Source organism: Scophthalmus maximus, chromosome 11 (genome assembly GCF_022379125.1).
Source record: "Scophthalmus maximus strain ysfricsl-2021 chromosome 11, ASM2237912v1, whole genome shotgun sequence".
Taxonomy (NCBI): Eukaryota; Metazoa; Chordata; class Actinopteri; order Pleuronectiformes; family Scophthalmidae; genus Scophthalmus; species Scophthalmus maximus.
The window spans coordinates 13324552-13342231 of NC_061525.1; the positions used below are offsets into that span (position 1 = coordinate 13324552).

General features: G+C 43.3%; 1 protein-coding gene across 1 annotated transcript in view; it reads left to right on the plus strand.

Moving 5' to 3' along the window:
• The window catches only part of arhgap35a (Rho GTPase activating protein 35a), a 56339-nt gene extending 40015 nt beyond the window's left edge, over window positions 1-16324 (plus strand). The window contains exons 3-7 of the mRNA XM_035622219.2: window positions 4988-5129; window positions 10250-10327; window positions 11913-12044; window positions 13583-13688; window positions 14394-16324. Of these exons, the coding sequence (XP_035478112.1) occupies window positions 4988-5129; window positions 10250-10327; window positions 11913-12044; window positions 13583-13688; window positions 14394-14886 (951 nt within the window). The 3' untranslated portion in view covers window positions 14887-16324. The remainder of the gene's footprint in view (window positions 1-4987; window positions 5130-10249; window positions 10328-11912; window positions 12045-13582; window positions 13689-14393) is intronic.
• The last annotated feature ends 1356 nt before the right edge of the window (window positions 16325-17680 follow it).

Consider the following 17680-nt stretch of genomic DNA (forward strand, 5'->3'; position numbering starts at 1 on the left):
AATAACAGATCAGTTCAGTTTAATCGCTCTATTTTCTGCAGTTTTTTCTCCGAGAGAAAACAACATAATGTAGGGGTTCCTATGAAAGTATGTCTGCCATATTTTTTCCCTGGCTGCTCTGTGGGAGCTCCCCTAACTAGCCAGATCATCAGAAGAAAAGAAACAGACTTCAATCTCTAAACCTTTATACCAGAAGGCAGAAACTCTAAATGAATAGGGACTGAGCCACAGTACACATTGTGCTATTTTATCTGCTCATGCACCTATTAATGTCTTCTTTGATGCATCAGGTTTCCCCAGTATATGAGAGAGGCAACAATAATGTTTGATGCTCACCAATATTTTGAAAGCACCAACATCCATCTTACAATTCTTCTTATAGCAGTACATGAAAAGAAATGAAACCTAATGGCATATCTCTGTATATCTGCTGTAACATCCCTGCCGTTCAGGAAATGGTAGTAACAAGCAAAACATTAGAAAAATTAGTAGTCACCTTGCTTTTAGCCTCACTTGTAGTTCGACTTCATGTGTCAATGGCATATGAACTTAACCCCTTTGACAATATAAATGCCAAAGGATTCAGATCTTGGTGCCATTAGTGAGCCAACATCAGCACCATCTAGTTAAGGTATTGTTGTTTACTGTTCACTATTGTTGCACTGCAGTGAGGTACGCGCCTCCCAACTCTTCCCTGTCACAGCTTGGCTTTCTTTCCTTTCCTTTCATATTCACAGTGTTTGTCCTCCTCTCTTACTAATTCATGTTTTCTGTTTCGTCTCTTATTCATGTCACCCCCCTCCCCGTTCTCCTTATATCTGACATTCCTTTCCATTTTTTGTTATTGGAACTTCACTTGTTTCTAGTCTGTCTGCCCCCTCTCCTGCTCATTTCTGTGCATGTCCCTCCCACGTGTTGTGGCGATACTTTCGACCTTACACCGTTAGGACTTATCAGCCTGGAATGCTTTTCATTCACACACATGGCGTGGTACAGAAGTGCCAGCTGAATAGGAGTTACAGCTGTATACATTGTGCATGTGTGTCTGTGATAATTACCATGGCTGTCAGTAGGGTGGAACAGGAGCAGGATGATTAATGTTTTCACACACTCAGCTGTGATGTCCAAGTACCTGCGTGAAGGCTGTCATCTCACATAGCTCTTAACTGCTTAAACTGCATGCTTTCCTTTATGCACTAACTAGCTTTGCTCAAACACTAGGCAGCAGTGTAGTTTATTGGTCAGACGACTGAGTTGACTGCCCAGTCCCAGCCCCATGTTAGTAAGTTTTCACTTTTACCGACCCTGTGCTCTGACGTTATGCTCAGAGGGGAGTAAGTCGAAAAAGGGAATCAATAATGTATCACATGAGACATTATAACCCTACATGTTTCACAACGAATCCCCAAGAAAAAATTTGAGCCAGCAGGATTTAGATCAGCACCCTTATCATTACTCTAATTAGTGCCTCTGATTTGTGCCCTACAGCAGGTCTGGGATCTGGATATCCACATTACAGGCCATTATGGCTTAATTGCGGTTGTAACAAAGTGATCAAGTTCCATCACCTGTTTTTTAAGCAGCAGTTTCGAAGATAAGAGGCCATTTTCAATCTGCTGCAGCCTGAAATCCCCTCAGGATGACATATTATTGAGTTATTTGATCATCTGAGGGAGATGTATTGCAGTAGTGACCAGGGGTCGATTTGGAACCAGCCGTTCCTGTTGGTGGCTGGTTATCGACCAGAATGAACACAAAGTCCGATTTTCAGTTGGTTTTAGAGTGAAGGTTTAGATTCATGCAGAGTAAACACTTGTGGTTGGAGGCCTTAGGTACTGTCAACCAATCATGGCAGGTCATGACAGGTAGGAATAAATAATTGAAACTAGACCGAGCTTAGGGCTGGGCGATACGGACAAATAATATCATGATAAAAATGTTCATATCAGTCGATGCTATCATGTTTAATGTCAAATCCATCTTGGTTTCAAGTTTCAAGTCTAAAAAGCTAAAAGTCTCACAAATATGAGGTTTGATAATTAAAATCAATCATGACCTATGACCCTGCTTGAACAATTCATAAGCATTATAACGATATATATATTTAACCTTGTTGTATTGCTACCAAAGAAAATTATATTGTGATAAACGTTTTTATTGTTATATTGCCCAGCCCTCACGGAGCCCATTTTAAAACCCACCTTACCACAGGCAATGACCAACTGTGTCTTTGTCCCACCCGCACTCCCTCAGCGAGAGGCCGGAAATGTTTCCCCTCTCTCTCCTGCAGCTTTTTTCAAACCTCCTCAACCAGCAAGAGGAATGCTTCAAATTCCTGAGTCACCTAGTTCCAGTCTAGTGTCCTCATGAAGAGCAATGTTAGAAATGACAGGACTCGTCATTTTTGTTTTCGGAATTGCGGCTTTGTTTTTCAGCATCCTTCAGCGTACAGTGTATACTAACGCTCACCAGGATGTCTGTATGATATTATTAAGGAAATGTTTTGTTTGTCTTCTGTGGTAGAGGTCTCTTTTGTTTTCTCAGCGTTGGCAACAGATCCTTTCTCAGTCAGCAACTAAAAGGAGTGGCCAGAAGGCAAAACTGCAGGGGGAGAAAACAGTAAGAGAGAAAAGTGGGTGGAGGAGAGAAGGGGGGTGAACAAAGACAGTCTGCTAAAGTAAAATGGGGCACAGATACCCAACACAGCCAGTGTGATAAGACACAAATAGATTATAGGCTGCTACTTGGAGCTAAGAAGTCAAGATGCCAGGGATTCTTGTCACATAATTTCTATTATTACAACCCTTTTAATTCAGTTGAATACTCGTAGGGGATTTGTGCACTTGTGAACACATTGGCACAAATCTCACTTGTACAGTATAAACATACACGTGTTCTGTGTTGAGAGAGGAAGTGTCACAAGAGGGATTGGGCAGGACGGCGGGGGAGGTAGCTGGAAGTGGTTCATGAAGTAGCTCCAGTTTGAAATTTGCTCATGTGGGGTCATAATGGAAAGATAAATGGGCAACAGTAACTGACATGCTGGGAAATTTTGCAATTATTTAACCCACGTATTTCAGCACAGGGAGTTTTGTTTTGTTGAATGAAGTATAGACTCTTCCAGTAAGCCAATAAGTGTTGCTGAGTCATCTTATAGTAGTGGTGACTGTACCCTTTTTCCAGGGCTTACTGTAGGCCAATATGAGATCAATGCTTAAGAATACACATTTGTATAAAAGCCACACGCACATTTATGCCAAGCCAAAGTGCAGTGTTCACACATTCAGATAAATAAATAAATAGAAGAGCAACTTGTGCTTAGTACACAATCAAATCTCAAAAGCGACTATTGCTCTGCCACAAAGTAAATAAATGGCTGAAAAATCCGTCTGTATATAGTGCTGGAGAAAATACTAATGAAATCATCTATCATCAGAATTAAAAAATTGTGAAAACAACAATTGTGCTTCTGTGCACCACCACAATGGACACTATAGCCTCAAATGTAATTTGACAGACTAACATAATTAAAACACAGGGATTATTTTTAATACGCCTGAAGTCTGAAACCCAAATGCTGCATTTCCTCCCTTGAGATGCTTTGCCCGGCCTTTACTGCAGCTGCCTCGAGTTGCTGCTTGTTTTTGGGTCTTTCTCCTTCAGTTGTACCAATTAAAACACAATAAACAAAATAATTTTTAATGTGAATCGAATGGAATTAAGAAAAGAAAAGTAAGAATTCTGCCAATACAACATTTATTGCTGTGGTATTCCTACTTAGCCATGTCGTGGCGTGGTCGTCAATATGCAGTGATGATGAAAGATCTCTAACAGGGCTGCAGATGTTTGGGTCAGGCTCGATTAGGTAGAATCTTAATGGAGGATGATGGCTTTGCAATAGTGACCCAGCTGAAAGAAAAGATAGATTAATAACAGAATAAATTCCCTAAATATTCAGATGACAGACAATGCAGAAACAGCCCAGGTGAGCTTTTGTTCATTGTCCCAGTCTTAATTAGCGTTTCCCTTCTTGTTTTCTTGAATAACGCTATAGGTGTGTGTGTGTGTGTGTGTGTGTGTGTGTGTGTGTGTGTGTGTGTGTGTGTGTGTGTGTGTGTGTGTGTGTGTGTGTGTGTGTGTGTGTGTGTGTGTGTGTGTGTGTGTGTGTGTGTGTGTGTGTGTGTGTGTGTGTGTGTGTGTGTGTGTGATATCGAACATGTTTTGTAGAGTGCAGCTAGCCCAGTATCTGGAGCAGAGGGCATGCTGGGCTCCCTCTCGCTAATGAGCACTCCTGCTCTTTTGCTATGTCTGTCTCCCAGGCCTGCACTCTACCCACAGTCTATGTGCCCAGCCGACCATGCATCCCTGCCTCACCAACGAAGCCTGCCAGGACAGAGCCTCAGGGGGCTGACAGACTTACTAGAGATCCAGGCCTCAGGGGCCTTCAAAACATTCCCACTGAAGAGCATTATAGCACAGTACAATTACTGCTGATGCCTCAGCTATACAGAGGCAGGCAGATGAGTGTATTGGAGGTCTCTTAACGGGAGTTAAAATGTAATTAAACAATGAGTAAGAGAGTTTGATTATCTGAGTTGCAGTGCAGTAGAGAAAGAGCAAAAGAGAAACACAGTATGATGCCAAAGGAAAAAAGGGCAGGGATGAAGGAGCTGATATAAGTCTCACACAACAGGCTTTAAGACAGGAATGTATGATTACTTATCAGTTTAAGTTTTGAAAGAATGTGCGGGATGGGTGTGTATGCATGCGTGTGTTGATACTAACACCAAAACTATCATTTTAAAACAAGGTCATGGTCTTTCCATCTAAATCAAGTCATTTCAATAAAATTGGCCTGTAGGCTCGGCATCATTTTGGAAGTGTTTTCCTGTGTCAGCAGTGTCTGTGTCAATCAGGCTCAAATACCGTGAGATTTTCTCTGAATGCCTCGCACCAATCTGATCTTTCTTTCTTTTCTTTTTTGCAGAAGCCACGGGCAAAACCCAGGCACTCCATCTCAAAACCTATTGAAAGCAACTACTTTGGCATGCCACTTCCCACCGTTGTCTCCCCCGAGAGACCGATCCCAGTCTTCATTGAGAAGTGCATCCGTTTCATTGAAACGACAGGTAAGAATCTGTTATACTACACATTTCTAGGGGCATCTAGTTGTTCACAGCACATGTTGCTGTTTTCAGTCATATAAGAATGACCTGTTGTTTAATTAATTTAAAGGATCTTTTCTGCTTGTGTGTGTGTGTGTGTGTGTGTGTGTGTGTGTGTGTGTGTGTGTGTGTGTGTGTGTGTGTGTGTGTGTGTGTGTGTGTGTGTGTGTGTGTGTGTGTGTGTGTGTGTGTGTGTGTGTGTGTGTGTGTGTGTGTGTGTGTGTGTGTGTGTGTGTGTGTGGTACCTGCCTCTCATGATTACTCTCTTTTCCTGCATTTTTTATAGACAATAAACTAAAAGGGTAATTCTGACCATTCAGAAGTGATACAAGAGAACACATACAAAATAGACAACTAAAGTCTTTGGTCAATTCACAAATAAATAAATAAGAAAGGTAATACAAAATGAAAAAAGTCTAAATTCTGACCAATCACAAGCTTTCAAGTTTTACAGGAGAACTCAACCTAAATTCTTTGGCAACTCCCAAACTTGTCCAAGCAATTTCATCAAGCAGATCATAGTGGCTCCTGTTTCCATGGGTTATTTTGTGTTAGCTTTACAGTCATCAGAGACTCATTCAGATGAATGGGGAGGATTTGAAGCAACAAACAGGTTTGTCATTGAGTATGGTGTCAGGGTGGTTATATGTATTTGACGGAAATCCTATAGATTAACCGTAACCATGGTTTGTGTTAGCTAGTGGTGTAGTGTGTATATTGAACAGATCTTCAGTCTGTGTCCTCCTCTCCAAACTTGGTACCCTGTTGCCCAGATGTCAAACCCCCTGCCCGGCTACTCTCATGCCCCAGCCCCACTGCGCCAGGACTGCCAGCTTGCCTCTTACCCTGCCACCAGCTGTTACACTAAATCAGAGGTGACTTAGTGAAGGCTCAGTGCTAGTGTATATATTTTGGCACACATGTCCTTATTCTTGGCCAAGCTGTAACCAGGTTTGTAGAAATTGTGTCAAGCAGTCATGCTGAGTCTATCACTCCACTACCACCAAACATCGCAACATTTTTTATTAATTGGATGTTTCATAAATTATTTATTTATTTATTCAGCTGTTTAAATTGAGGGTTTGCAGGTTTTCTTAAATTCCTCTGGATATCATCGACAGTTTATAATCTCAACCCAACTAACATAGAGCATTATTTCTGTTTTACCAATACCTACAGGATAAGAAGAAGTATTTGAGCCCTTTGGAATTATCTGCATTTATGTATTGATTTGTCTAAGAACACGATTAGATCTTCATCTAAATGACAGATATGCCACTTTAACTTATAAAACCCAACATTTTAGAGTTTGATAAAGGAATGTTTGTCTTAAAGTTAACTTAATGTGGTTTACAATACTTTATTATACACCTAAGGAATGTTTGATATCCACATTCCTTGTTTTGTTTATTAGCTCCCAGGATGTGAGTTGCATTTTAGTAAGTGAGTCTGTCAGCAAGTTGCTGTTGCTTACTGACATACCGCTTCATTCCACTGTAATCGCTGTCCTGATTAAAGACCCCGTATTTGTGGATTACTGCAGCCTTACAAAACATCCACGCCTTCCTCCGTGTAGGAGTGTAGGGGCAAAGCTCCAGATAACAACGCTTCACGTTAGATTTCACCTCAGCCGTTCAGATGTTAACTGAGGCAGTCACAGCAGTTACTTCTGGATGAAGGAGAAAAACTGGTTGAATTACGTTTATGCAGTGTGTGTGTGTGTGCGTGCGTGTGCAGTTCACGCTGTAAAGATGAATGCACAGCTCGTTCAGAGGTGTTTTCCACTTTTTACCCTCACTCACTCCTTCAGTATTTCTCCTAATCCTGTTTCCTCTCCCCTCCTTTCTTAGTGTGTCTTTGTTTCTCGTGATCCACTCATCCTTCTCTCTCTATCTCTCTGAGTACCTTCACTTGTCAGATTTGATTTCTTTCATCGTCTTCCTAACCCATATTTCTATTTCTTCCCCCGTCCCATCATCACCTCTCTCAATTCACTGTCATTTTTTCCCTCTATCCCCCCGTCTCTTCCTCCCTTCATTGCTTCTCTTTCTGCATTGTGTGTGTGTGTCCCCGTCTTTGTGTGTTTTTAGCCAGGGGGTTGCCAGGTAATGTTCTACCCCATAGCTCCCTCAGTCCGATCAATATCACAATGTAGGAAATTGGATGAACATTCAGGCTCAGCTCTTTTCTATGTGTTAAGCTTGTTCCCGTGTTCTCTGTTTGTGTGTGAATGCATGTGTGAGTATTGCAGCCTCACACATTTTATTGACGGATCCACAAAACAATATGTGTGCAGAACTATATTGTTTACAGACTAACACGTGGTGCAGAATGGCTCATGCAAACAGTGAATCACTGCGACTGGAAGGGGAAATGAGTTACAATGTCGTATTCAGTTTGGACTGTAGTCGCTGTAAGTCAGACTTTACTTGTCCCGTATCTACATCTACAATCTGTGCGTATAATGACTCTCACGGGAAATGACCGCACAGCGCTGACACTTTGTTTGTCACTGTAGTGTGGGCTGATAATGAGTGACGTTGTGAGGCTGACCCTGGACCTGCTGCTTTGACCCACATCCTTCCCTTTTCCCTCTACCTCAAACTAAAATACTCAGTCAACTCAAACCCTCTCATAGTATTTTGTTCATGTATCTGAAAAAAAACTTACCTTTTCATATTTTTTCAGTGAGGAATGATGACATTGGGCAATGTGTTGAATATATATATATATATATATATTAAGTGTGTGTTTGTCTCTCCAAAGGCAGACTGAAATTTGGCGCTATCTGCAAATGTGCTGAAGTAGAAATCTTAATTTCTGTTGTCTGCTTTTATATTTGCTATTGAAAAGTCTTCTTTGTGGCATCTTTTATTCATGCTTCATTGCACCTTCCCTTTGTCCAGGAGAATAATAGGAGTGGCTTCGGCCGTTTCTGTTATTTTCGTGCACTCTGAGCTTGTAGAAAAGCAGCTTTATAAAATCAATCCACAGCGCCTGCCGTTTGCTTGCTTCAGCTCCAGCTTTCGCTCTGTGTGGTAACCTCACCGTGCTCTGCTCTTGGGCACAGGGGCGTCAAATGTGTGTTTGCGTGTGCGAGCATATCTTCTGGCCGTAAGAGCCTCCATAGCGACGTAAAGGGCATCACCCAGCGACCACCTGTCTCCATGGTGAACTATGAAGTCAGCCTCTGGGCTGCTGAACCCAGAGAAACGCTGGGGTCCGGGCTGATGTGGGATCAGCTGGAGTGTTGTCAGATAGTAGCATGCTGCCGGAGCACAGCTGCTGGCTGCAGTAGCATTTATGGCACACTCAGATTTTGTCTGATTGCAGGATCACAGGTGGGTTTTTGGCCACTGTGAAGTCGCCATAGACGATATCTTATGTTTTTTCTGTGTGTGTGCTCTAATATGCACAGTATGTATTGATAACCGCCTACTAGAAATGGAAAGTTATCACTAAAAGTCATATTTTTCATCAGGGCTAAAGAAGAGGATGCAGATGAAACATTTGTTTGTTGCAGGAAGTGCTCGTATTTACATTGACCTCAGGAAGTGCTAGTACGCTGTTTTTAACCAAGAGGAAGAGGATGCTGCTGTCTGTTTTGCAGAGCTCACCTTTCTTCCTCTGCTGCTGCTTTGTGACTCCTCTTCCATTCATTCAATTCTTCTACAACCTCCATCTTTTATGTGTTGTGTTGTTTCAAGCACATTCCTGTCCTTGTGTATATCCCTCCTTATCTTAATCCATTTATTTTTCCTCTCATTCTCTCTTTCATCAGTCTGACCCTGACTCATACGCGTCCTCACACTCCCCCACTATCTTTCCTCATCCTTGGGTGCTTGTCCTATTTTCCCCCCTATCTCTCTCACACTGTCTCCCCACCATTGCTGCACTACTCCCCTCTTCCTATCTGTCCCATCCCTGTTTTCCTAGTGTCTGGCTAGAAAAGCTTTTGTGGATAATTGATTGGTAGAAGGAGATCGATGCTGTATGCCTTGACTGAGAGCTCTCTCATTTCCTCCCTGCCTCTCCCTATCTCCCCCTCTTTTTCTGCCACTCCCTATCTCCCTCACTCTGGATTACTCTTTGTCTCCCTGATTGCAACCAAAGTGTGAACAAAGTGGAATCAAGGGTGGGAGGTGAAACCTTATCTTTTTGTAAACTGGAAAAAAGTATTAATGAACCAAAATGAAGTGAGCAGTCACTCACACCAGTATCCATGTTCCTTCCCATTCTGTCTCTGTCCTGCTGTGACTCAGTTGCTTGTGTCTTCCAAGTACATGGATGTATTTCTAAAATATTAAAATATTAGTGACTAATACATACATGACTAAGTTTACTGCAAAATACTATCAAGGGTGCAAAACTCTGCATCGCCACAGCAGGGTCCACTGTCCCCCCGAAAAAACGGTCCAAAAAGTTGTATAGGATGTGAGAAAATTTTAACTGCGGTATAGTTGGTGTTTGTCAGTTCAACAAAAGATCAGTGGCTGCATATGTCACTGTCATTTATATGCGTCTTTGAATTTGCTGCTGCGTTTCAACATTGCAGTTACTGAAGCATTACCTCAACAGATTCGACTAAGCCAAGTTATCTTTAAACTTCTGGATGTAGTGATAGTCTTCCTCAGTGTGTCCTTTCAGTATAACACTGCTTTACATATTCTTTTTCTAGATATGTGTCGCGGACACCCTCTTCATGTCTCAATGTCTAAGTAAATAACCTCTAATGATGGAATTGGTATAGGTCTCCACCACTACCTCTTAAAAGTGCGTGGCAGTAGCCTCAGTTTGTCACAGTGCACCAGTGGGCTCTTAGCTGTCCTGCAGGACTGCTTTATAGGTTTAATAAATAGTGCTAATTCTGTGTTTAGATGGAATGGGATATGGGGAGAGGCCATCAGAGCAGCCTGCAGTGGCTCTACTTTATCAGCTCTGCAGAGTGAATATACACACCTAATATTAAATCAAAGGGTTCCTGGAGATGATGAACCAGCCGCTATAAATACTTGATATTTGTGGCAAATTAAACACATGAAAAGAACACAAGCTAATAAAATTCCTCTTTCTCTCTCCAACAGGCTTGAGCACAGAGGGCATCTACAGGGTCAGTGGGAACAAGTCAGAGATGGAGGGCATGCAGCGGCAATTTGACCAAGGTGTGTTACTGTATGTGTACAGCACTCACTCATACTCGCCATGTGTGTGTACCTTCTATACTTGCTTCAAAATGTACACTTACCAGCTGCTGGGTGTGAAGAAAATGCAACGAGTGTGTGTACATCTGCTTCTTGCCGTAACAAGCCTGGATCTTCTTAATTAACCAGGGAGCATTAATACTACTGAGGGAACTGACCTTCGCTTCTTTTTTTAAACTCTGGAGCTGCCTCCTCAGTGGTCTTCCTGCTCCTGTGTGCGTGTACGAATGCTCCCAATGTGTGTCTCTGTCTGTGTGTCTGTCTGGCGTGGGCAGTTAAATACCTCCAGATTGGTTTGGTTAATGAAGCATGTCGCTGCCGAGATAGATAGAGATAGATGGCAGAGCTAGATGGCCTCTGTGTGCGTCCATGTGTATGTGTGCGCATGCATGTCCAGGCTTGGTTGAAGTTAAATCCAGCTCAGGTAATCAGAAATGAAGCCCCGTGTTGAATCATGCTCAGCCTCAGGCCAATGGGACAAGACAATTACAGGTGAGACTACAGCACAGGTGAACAGCCTTACTGAAGATGGCACTTCATCAGTTCCCTGAAGATTCACATAACTCATTACAGGTGGAAGCAGCATCAGAAGCACCGCACTTTGGAAACTCTCAAAGTGGGAGCACCTCTCAGACTGTTAAAAACTCTCTAACCTTCTCTGTATTCATTTTTTCTTTCTACACGTACTACCTTTGTAAAATAAAATGTTATCAGAAAATGACTTTTTTTAATTAAACCTCATGCGCGCACGCACAAACACACACACACACACACACACACACACACACACACACACTCTTTCTCTGTCCCTCTCGGCTCAAATGTTCTTTATATTTATCTATATGGTTCTTTCTACTTTTATTTGACTGAATTTCTGAACCAAGATGATCCACTTATGCATCATCAAAGATGCTATTTGTTATTTATTGAGGCTGATTAAATGATTAAGTGAGATTTCAGTTTGTGCAGGCTCGTCAGCAAGTTTTAGACAAATCCAACGATACATAAAACATAGCAAAGTCCATTATTTCCATGAAACACTCATGTCCATTGATTTGCAACATTGCCTGTAATGGTCTCATAAAACAAGAAATATTTAAGCAATACCTCCCACCGTACCCAGGCTCAGGCAAACTGATACACAAAATATGAAATAAAAGTCAGGGAGAGCAGATGATTATTGAGACAACCGTTTTTAAGTTTCAACCTTTATATATATTGGTACAACTTTGTTTTGGACTGAGGCCCTTATCGAAAAATCCTGGGTGGACAAAGTTTTATTATCAAGGGTATAAACAGTGCATCAACATTTCTAATGGATGACTCACTTTCTGAATCATTTTTACAGCCCTGTCTGTGGTTGAATCAACAACTTAAAACTTAGCTTCACAACAGTATTTTTGTAAGGGCTATCATTTTAAAAGGTGTTTATATTTTACGTTTCTTTACTTTTCTTTACGTTTCTTTTGGCCACCACTCTAGCATAGTTCACAAGATTGTGATGTGCAATTCAAATTTCCATTAATTTTTTTCCCTTTTTTTCCAGACCACAATCTGGACCTGGTGGAGAAGGACTTCACCATCAACACAGTAGCAGGAGCCATGAAGGCCTTCTTCTCAGAGCTGCCTGAGCCCCTGGTGCCCTACAACATGCAGGGAGATCTGGTGGAGGCCTTCAGTAAGTCTTGGGTCTCTGGTATGAGGGGACGGGAGGATAAATCAGGGACAGTGCACAGAGTTGTCCTCTAAAACCAGAGGTGTATTGGATTTTACCCCAAATCCTTTTCCCTTCATTGTAACTTTTCTTTGACCTAACAAGCAAAACTCTTGCAATCCAAATCCATCCATGGGGAGAATTGGATTTACCACTTGGTGAGGAGCTGAAGGAGGGAGGAGGAGGATGCAGGGATGATTGAACATGATGGAGGAACGCAGGAACAATACGGATAACGGTGGTCTGAATGAAGTCATAAGAAAACAAGTCATATTTTAGATAAATGTGGCTACTCCTGCGCTCTCCGCCGCTTCCCTTTTTCTTTTTGTGTCCTGTAATCTGTCAAAACGGAGATTTAAGGCATAGCTTAGTCTTGCATCTCGCTGGAGAGATTTGCCCCTGGGCTGCAAATTTGCTGATACACAGAGCGCTGCGTGTGCGTGTGTGCGCGCGCGTGTGTGTGTGTGTTTTTAACGGCCGCAGTGAGACCCTTCAGCCGTGACAGAGCCCTGATAAAGCCTTGCGGTCTGTGCCACAACAGAAAAAAAGGAGGAGGAAAGAGTGAAGAAGAAATTTGAGGTGGAGTCAGAGACAAGAAAGCTTTCATTTGCTAAAAAAAAAAAAAAGAAGCAAATTGTGCTCAGCATTTAAGAATTATATTTATTTATTTTGATTGTATCCAGACTAAGAAATGAAGAAAATGGGAGGTTTAGAAAGAGCTGGGTGGGTGGATTTTGATGGAAGTTGTCATGGTGACGTTACTTTAAATGAGCTGTAGGAAGTTGGTCAAGTTTTGATTGCCGATGATGGATGTGCAGCAGGAGCAACTGGGGCTGTGTGAAGTCATTCCGCCTCCAAATGTGTTTTTGTTCCACACTGACCTCATTGTGGGAATACAAACTCAAATTCCCTGATTGTAAATCACGTTTGTGATGTGTAGGAGAACATCTGCTGCTCTCACTGCTGCTCTCCGCCTCGCTCACATACACACAGGATGGACTGTGTTAGTGGGTGACGTCAGCTCCTCTGACTCACCCCTCGCTGCCATCAGGCTTAACACACCCAGTGCATGTGTGTGTGTGTTTGTATGTGATGTGCTGCAATTTGTAGGACGCTCTGATGGGTGGATGCTTGGTATGTTCCTCTGGAATGTGTGTGGTCTTTTTCTGATATTATTTTTTTCGGATAACTGTCATATGGAGTCCTTTTCAATCTCTTGTGTGTTTGTGTGTGTGTGTTTTCGTCACTGGCATGTGTGAATACTATTGTTGTAATGAAATCACTGGGTCCTGCACAGATATTTTCTTTTGAAAGCTGAATCCAATTGCTTTCACTGTGCTCTGCAAACTCTCCCCCACTGCCCTCCCAATCCCTTCTCTTTCTTTATCCCCCTTTCTCACTCCCTTCACACCTTTTCTTCAGATTCCCCAAATCTTTTTCTGTCGGCCTCTTTTCTTCCCTCCTCTAACCTATGGTCTCTCTCTCTCTCTGCCACCACTCAGAGATCAACGATAGGGAGCAGCGGTTCCAGACGATGAAGGACATTCTGCGCCGCTTCCCCAAGGAGAATTACGAGGTCTTCAAATATGTCATCAGCCACTTGAACAAGTAAGTGAATGATGGGGTCAGGGACGGCCTCTGACAGCCGCGCTGACTACACCGCTGGTCGAGTGACCTAGCGGTGACATCATAAAAGCTGGCACACAGACAAAATAGAGGTTGAGTCATGATCTGTGGTGATACAGCGGTCTGTTTGTATGTCTATGTTTATCTGTTATTAGCTCTGTTGTGTTTGGTATGATAAATTAGTATAGTATCAGTGGTTCTCAATCAGAGGTTCAGGAACCCCAAGAGGTCCCAAATTGAATCTGAGGGGTCAAATGAAGATTAAAGGGGAAAAATCTGTGTATTACACAAATTTATTTTGTTTTTATATTGTCTAATAAAATAAATTACAGTCTGACAGCTCATTGATTGAGCTGCTCACAACTTATTTCTACAAAACAGCCATAACATCTAATACTCTCAGGTAGATATTGCTACATCTTGTTTAAATGGTGTAGCCTAGACAAAATGGTTGCCTACACAAAACAACTTCAGCTAGAACTTGGGTAAAAACTAAATCTAACTAAATTATTAATGGCAGTCCTACAGAACACACCTGAGTCAATTCTTCTGACAGTTTTAGAAAAAGAGACTCATGCTCTTCTGATTTGGCTCGTGTGATAGCATCAACTCATCTGCAGGTTTAGATGACACCATCGTGGTTGTGAACCAATGAATTTTACTGTCTGATGTGTCTGTGTTTGCCAGGGTGAGTCAGAACAACAAGTTGAACCTGATGACCAGTGAGAACCTGTCCATCTGCTTCTGGCCCACACTGATGAGACCAGACTTCACCACCATGGATGCACTCACTGCCACCCGCACCTACCAGACAATCATCGAGAGCTTCATCCATCAGTGTGCGTACTTCTTCTACAATCAGCTGCTGGCAGACGGCCTCCCCGGCTCCCCCACCTCTACACTGTCCTCGGGGGGCGGAACCTCGGCCTACTCCTGCATGGCCGGAGGCTACTCATCCCAGCCGACCCCGTCCCCAACTCCCTACGTCCTCCCTGCAACCCCTCCTGTCATTCCACACTACGGCCCTCCCATCCACCACCATCACCACCACCTCCACCACCACCATCAACATCAGTCCCCTCCCCACTCCCCACCTCCTACTCCCCAGTCCCCGATCCCAGCCCTGCTGCAGCCCTCCCTGCATCCTCATCACCCCCCTACGGAACAACACACGCTGTGAACCAGGGAACAAGGGAAGAGAAAAAGAAAAAAAGATGACGAAAAGCTTCAGAGGGGTTCAAGCGTTTAAAATAAGATATCTTGAAGTTGGGAAGGAATTGAAGAAGATAAATTGAAACGAGAAAAGGGGAAGTTGGGAGATTTTGAGTGAGATGCAGTATGTACAGGAAGAAACCTACATGTTTGGGAGAGGAAGGGGGTGCTTGAGCCTCCGTTGCTTTTAGAAAAATGGACACAAGGCAGAAAATGGGAACACTGAAGAGCCTCTGAACTGGCCATATCATCTTTCTCCCTCCTTGACACTTTATCCCTTTGTCTCTCTACTTGCCTTATAGAGAACCAACACACTAATGAAGAGTGAGATGTTGCCAGTAACTGTTAAAGGGACTCCGAAGTAAAGTGCAAGGGGAATGTGAACTCATATGTTGGGATTGCTTCACTACACACAAACACACGGACAGATACAAACATCCAGTGGCCAGTGTGCCTCCGACAACCATTCTCCTCAATCCCCAAGCCTCTCACTGTGTGGGGAATTTTGGTGGCGGGCACACATTTTTTCTTTTTTTCAGACCGACCCACCTGCTTTACCTACCTGGAGGCCGCGTCTGGGACAAAGTGGAGCAGAGAGCGAGTCCTGATCATTGTTTCTTTATTTCACCACTGTACAGAGAAGACTTAAGCAAGAAACATGTGTTACTACTCACCCGGCAGGATGTTCTGTCCTCCGCGACTCACACATTCCTATCTGTCAACCCCTCACACACACACACACACACAGACAAAATCAGCTTCAGTCAAGGCAGTATGCCAAGCACAGAAAAACAAAAATTAATCTCAACCGACCGGATCTGCTGGGCAGCAAATTGGAGCAAAGGATTATGGGTGCTCTCACACCCGTGGCATTCTGGGAAGGCTCCTCCCTCCTGTTTGTTTGCTCCCTCTCTCTCTCTCTCTCTCTCTCTCTCTCTCTCTCTCTCTCTCTCTCTCTCTCTCTCTCTCTCTCTCTCTCTCTCTCTCTCTCTGTTTTTTTATGTTTTTCATCTGAGGAAATACACAGAGACCTGAGCCTGTCTGTCAATGAATGGACTAGTGTGTAAATGTGTGTCTGGCTGACTCTCTTGTCTGTGTGCGTTTTATATCCATTGCTTTTTGTTTGACCAGAATTAACCTATATTCTGCGAATAGTGGGAATAATTCCAGTGTTGGACCTTCATCTGTCATGTTGCTTGTCTCACGCTGTGGTGGTTTCACGAGCGAGTCGGTGCTGCAGTTTTCATAGTAAGGACCTTGTTCAAAAAGCACTTTTCTGAGCACTTTGAAGGCACATTTGAAATTGGAGCTGCCATGAAGTGACATGACAGCCACCATTCACTTTACTCTCAGTCCACCTCTCTCTCTCTCTCTCTCTCTCTCTCTCTCTCTCTCTCTCTCTCTCTCTCTCTCTCTCTCTCTCTCTCTCTCTCTCTCTCTCTCTCTCTCTCTAAACATTGTGTTTTAAAAATCTAAAAATCTCTCTCTGTCTCTGTCTCTCTCTCTCTCTCTGGGAGCACACCACTGACATCTAGAGGAAAGAAATGGATATTGCAACCATAACCTCACTTCCACTACTGCAAGGGCGTAGCACCATTTTCCTCCTGTGGATTTTGTAGCGTCAGATTTTCTAATAGGTGCAATTGTCCAGATTCATTAGCTTGATATTTTTCTCTGGTAAAATTAGCTCACGAAGTGCAAGGGTGTAAATAAAAGAACAACAGCATTTTTAGATTTGGTACAGATCAGCTGAGATTCTATAGATCCAGGCTCTGTAGCCACAAAAGCATCTGGCGGAACTGCAGTCGGTCAGACATGCAGTGAATGAAATTGCAACTCTTGTCTTTTGTTATTAGTTTCAACTTCCCTGTGGACACCAAAGCAGTCAGCCATTTGTAAAGGGCACATGGCTCCTCCCAAGACGAGGCACAATGTAGCACTACAGGCCAGAACGTGGGACCTGGAAGCGAAACAGGAGCGTTGACAGGTGGCATGCTTTTTTATCGTTGGAATTAATTGGCAGCCACCACTCCAGGTCTCAGCACGCTGTCCTCTTAAAACACAGCGTTATGCCCAGAGACTCAAACCTGCTCTCATGGAACTCAAAATATAATTTGCAAGTGTAACTACTACGCCAAACTCCCCCTCAGTCAATCACTTTCCGTGTGAGACTGTTGGGTCTGGGAGAGCAAAACAGAACAGACAGTCGATTCATCTGTCTGCATGACTGGAATGGAGCATCACAGAATTCCTCGGCCCGGCCTGCTGTTACCGTAGAAACCAGCGAGATGGGGCTCGAGGAAACCCAATCTAAGCTGTGGAAGTGTGCGTCAGGGTTTGTGTGAGCTCATGAAAAGAGTGTGCTCATGTGAACTCAAATGTGTCAACGTCAAGCATATGCTCACCATGGTCACTTATTCGGTGCGACACCGAATTGCATATCGGCACGTCTCCCCAGATCGCCTTCTCTGGCCAAAGGGGGAAATAAACAACCTTTTAACCAATCACTGAACTCTTATGGGAGCTTTTATCAGACTACACTACCTATTTACCTTGTGTGAGTGTGTATAACAGAAGAATTAAGAGTGAGTGTTCAGGTGGGGTTGAGCTTATCATGCTTGTAAGCCGTGCTTGGCAGATGGCCACGAACGAGATCCACACAAACGTGAAGGAGAGGGATGCGGCTCTCTTTGTGTTCATTACCCCCACTGTGTAACCCCGTTCGCTCGTCCAGATCACACACACTGATCCTCAGAGAGAGG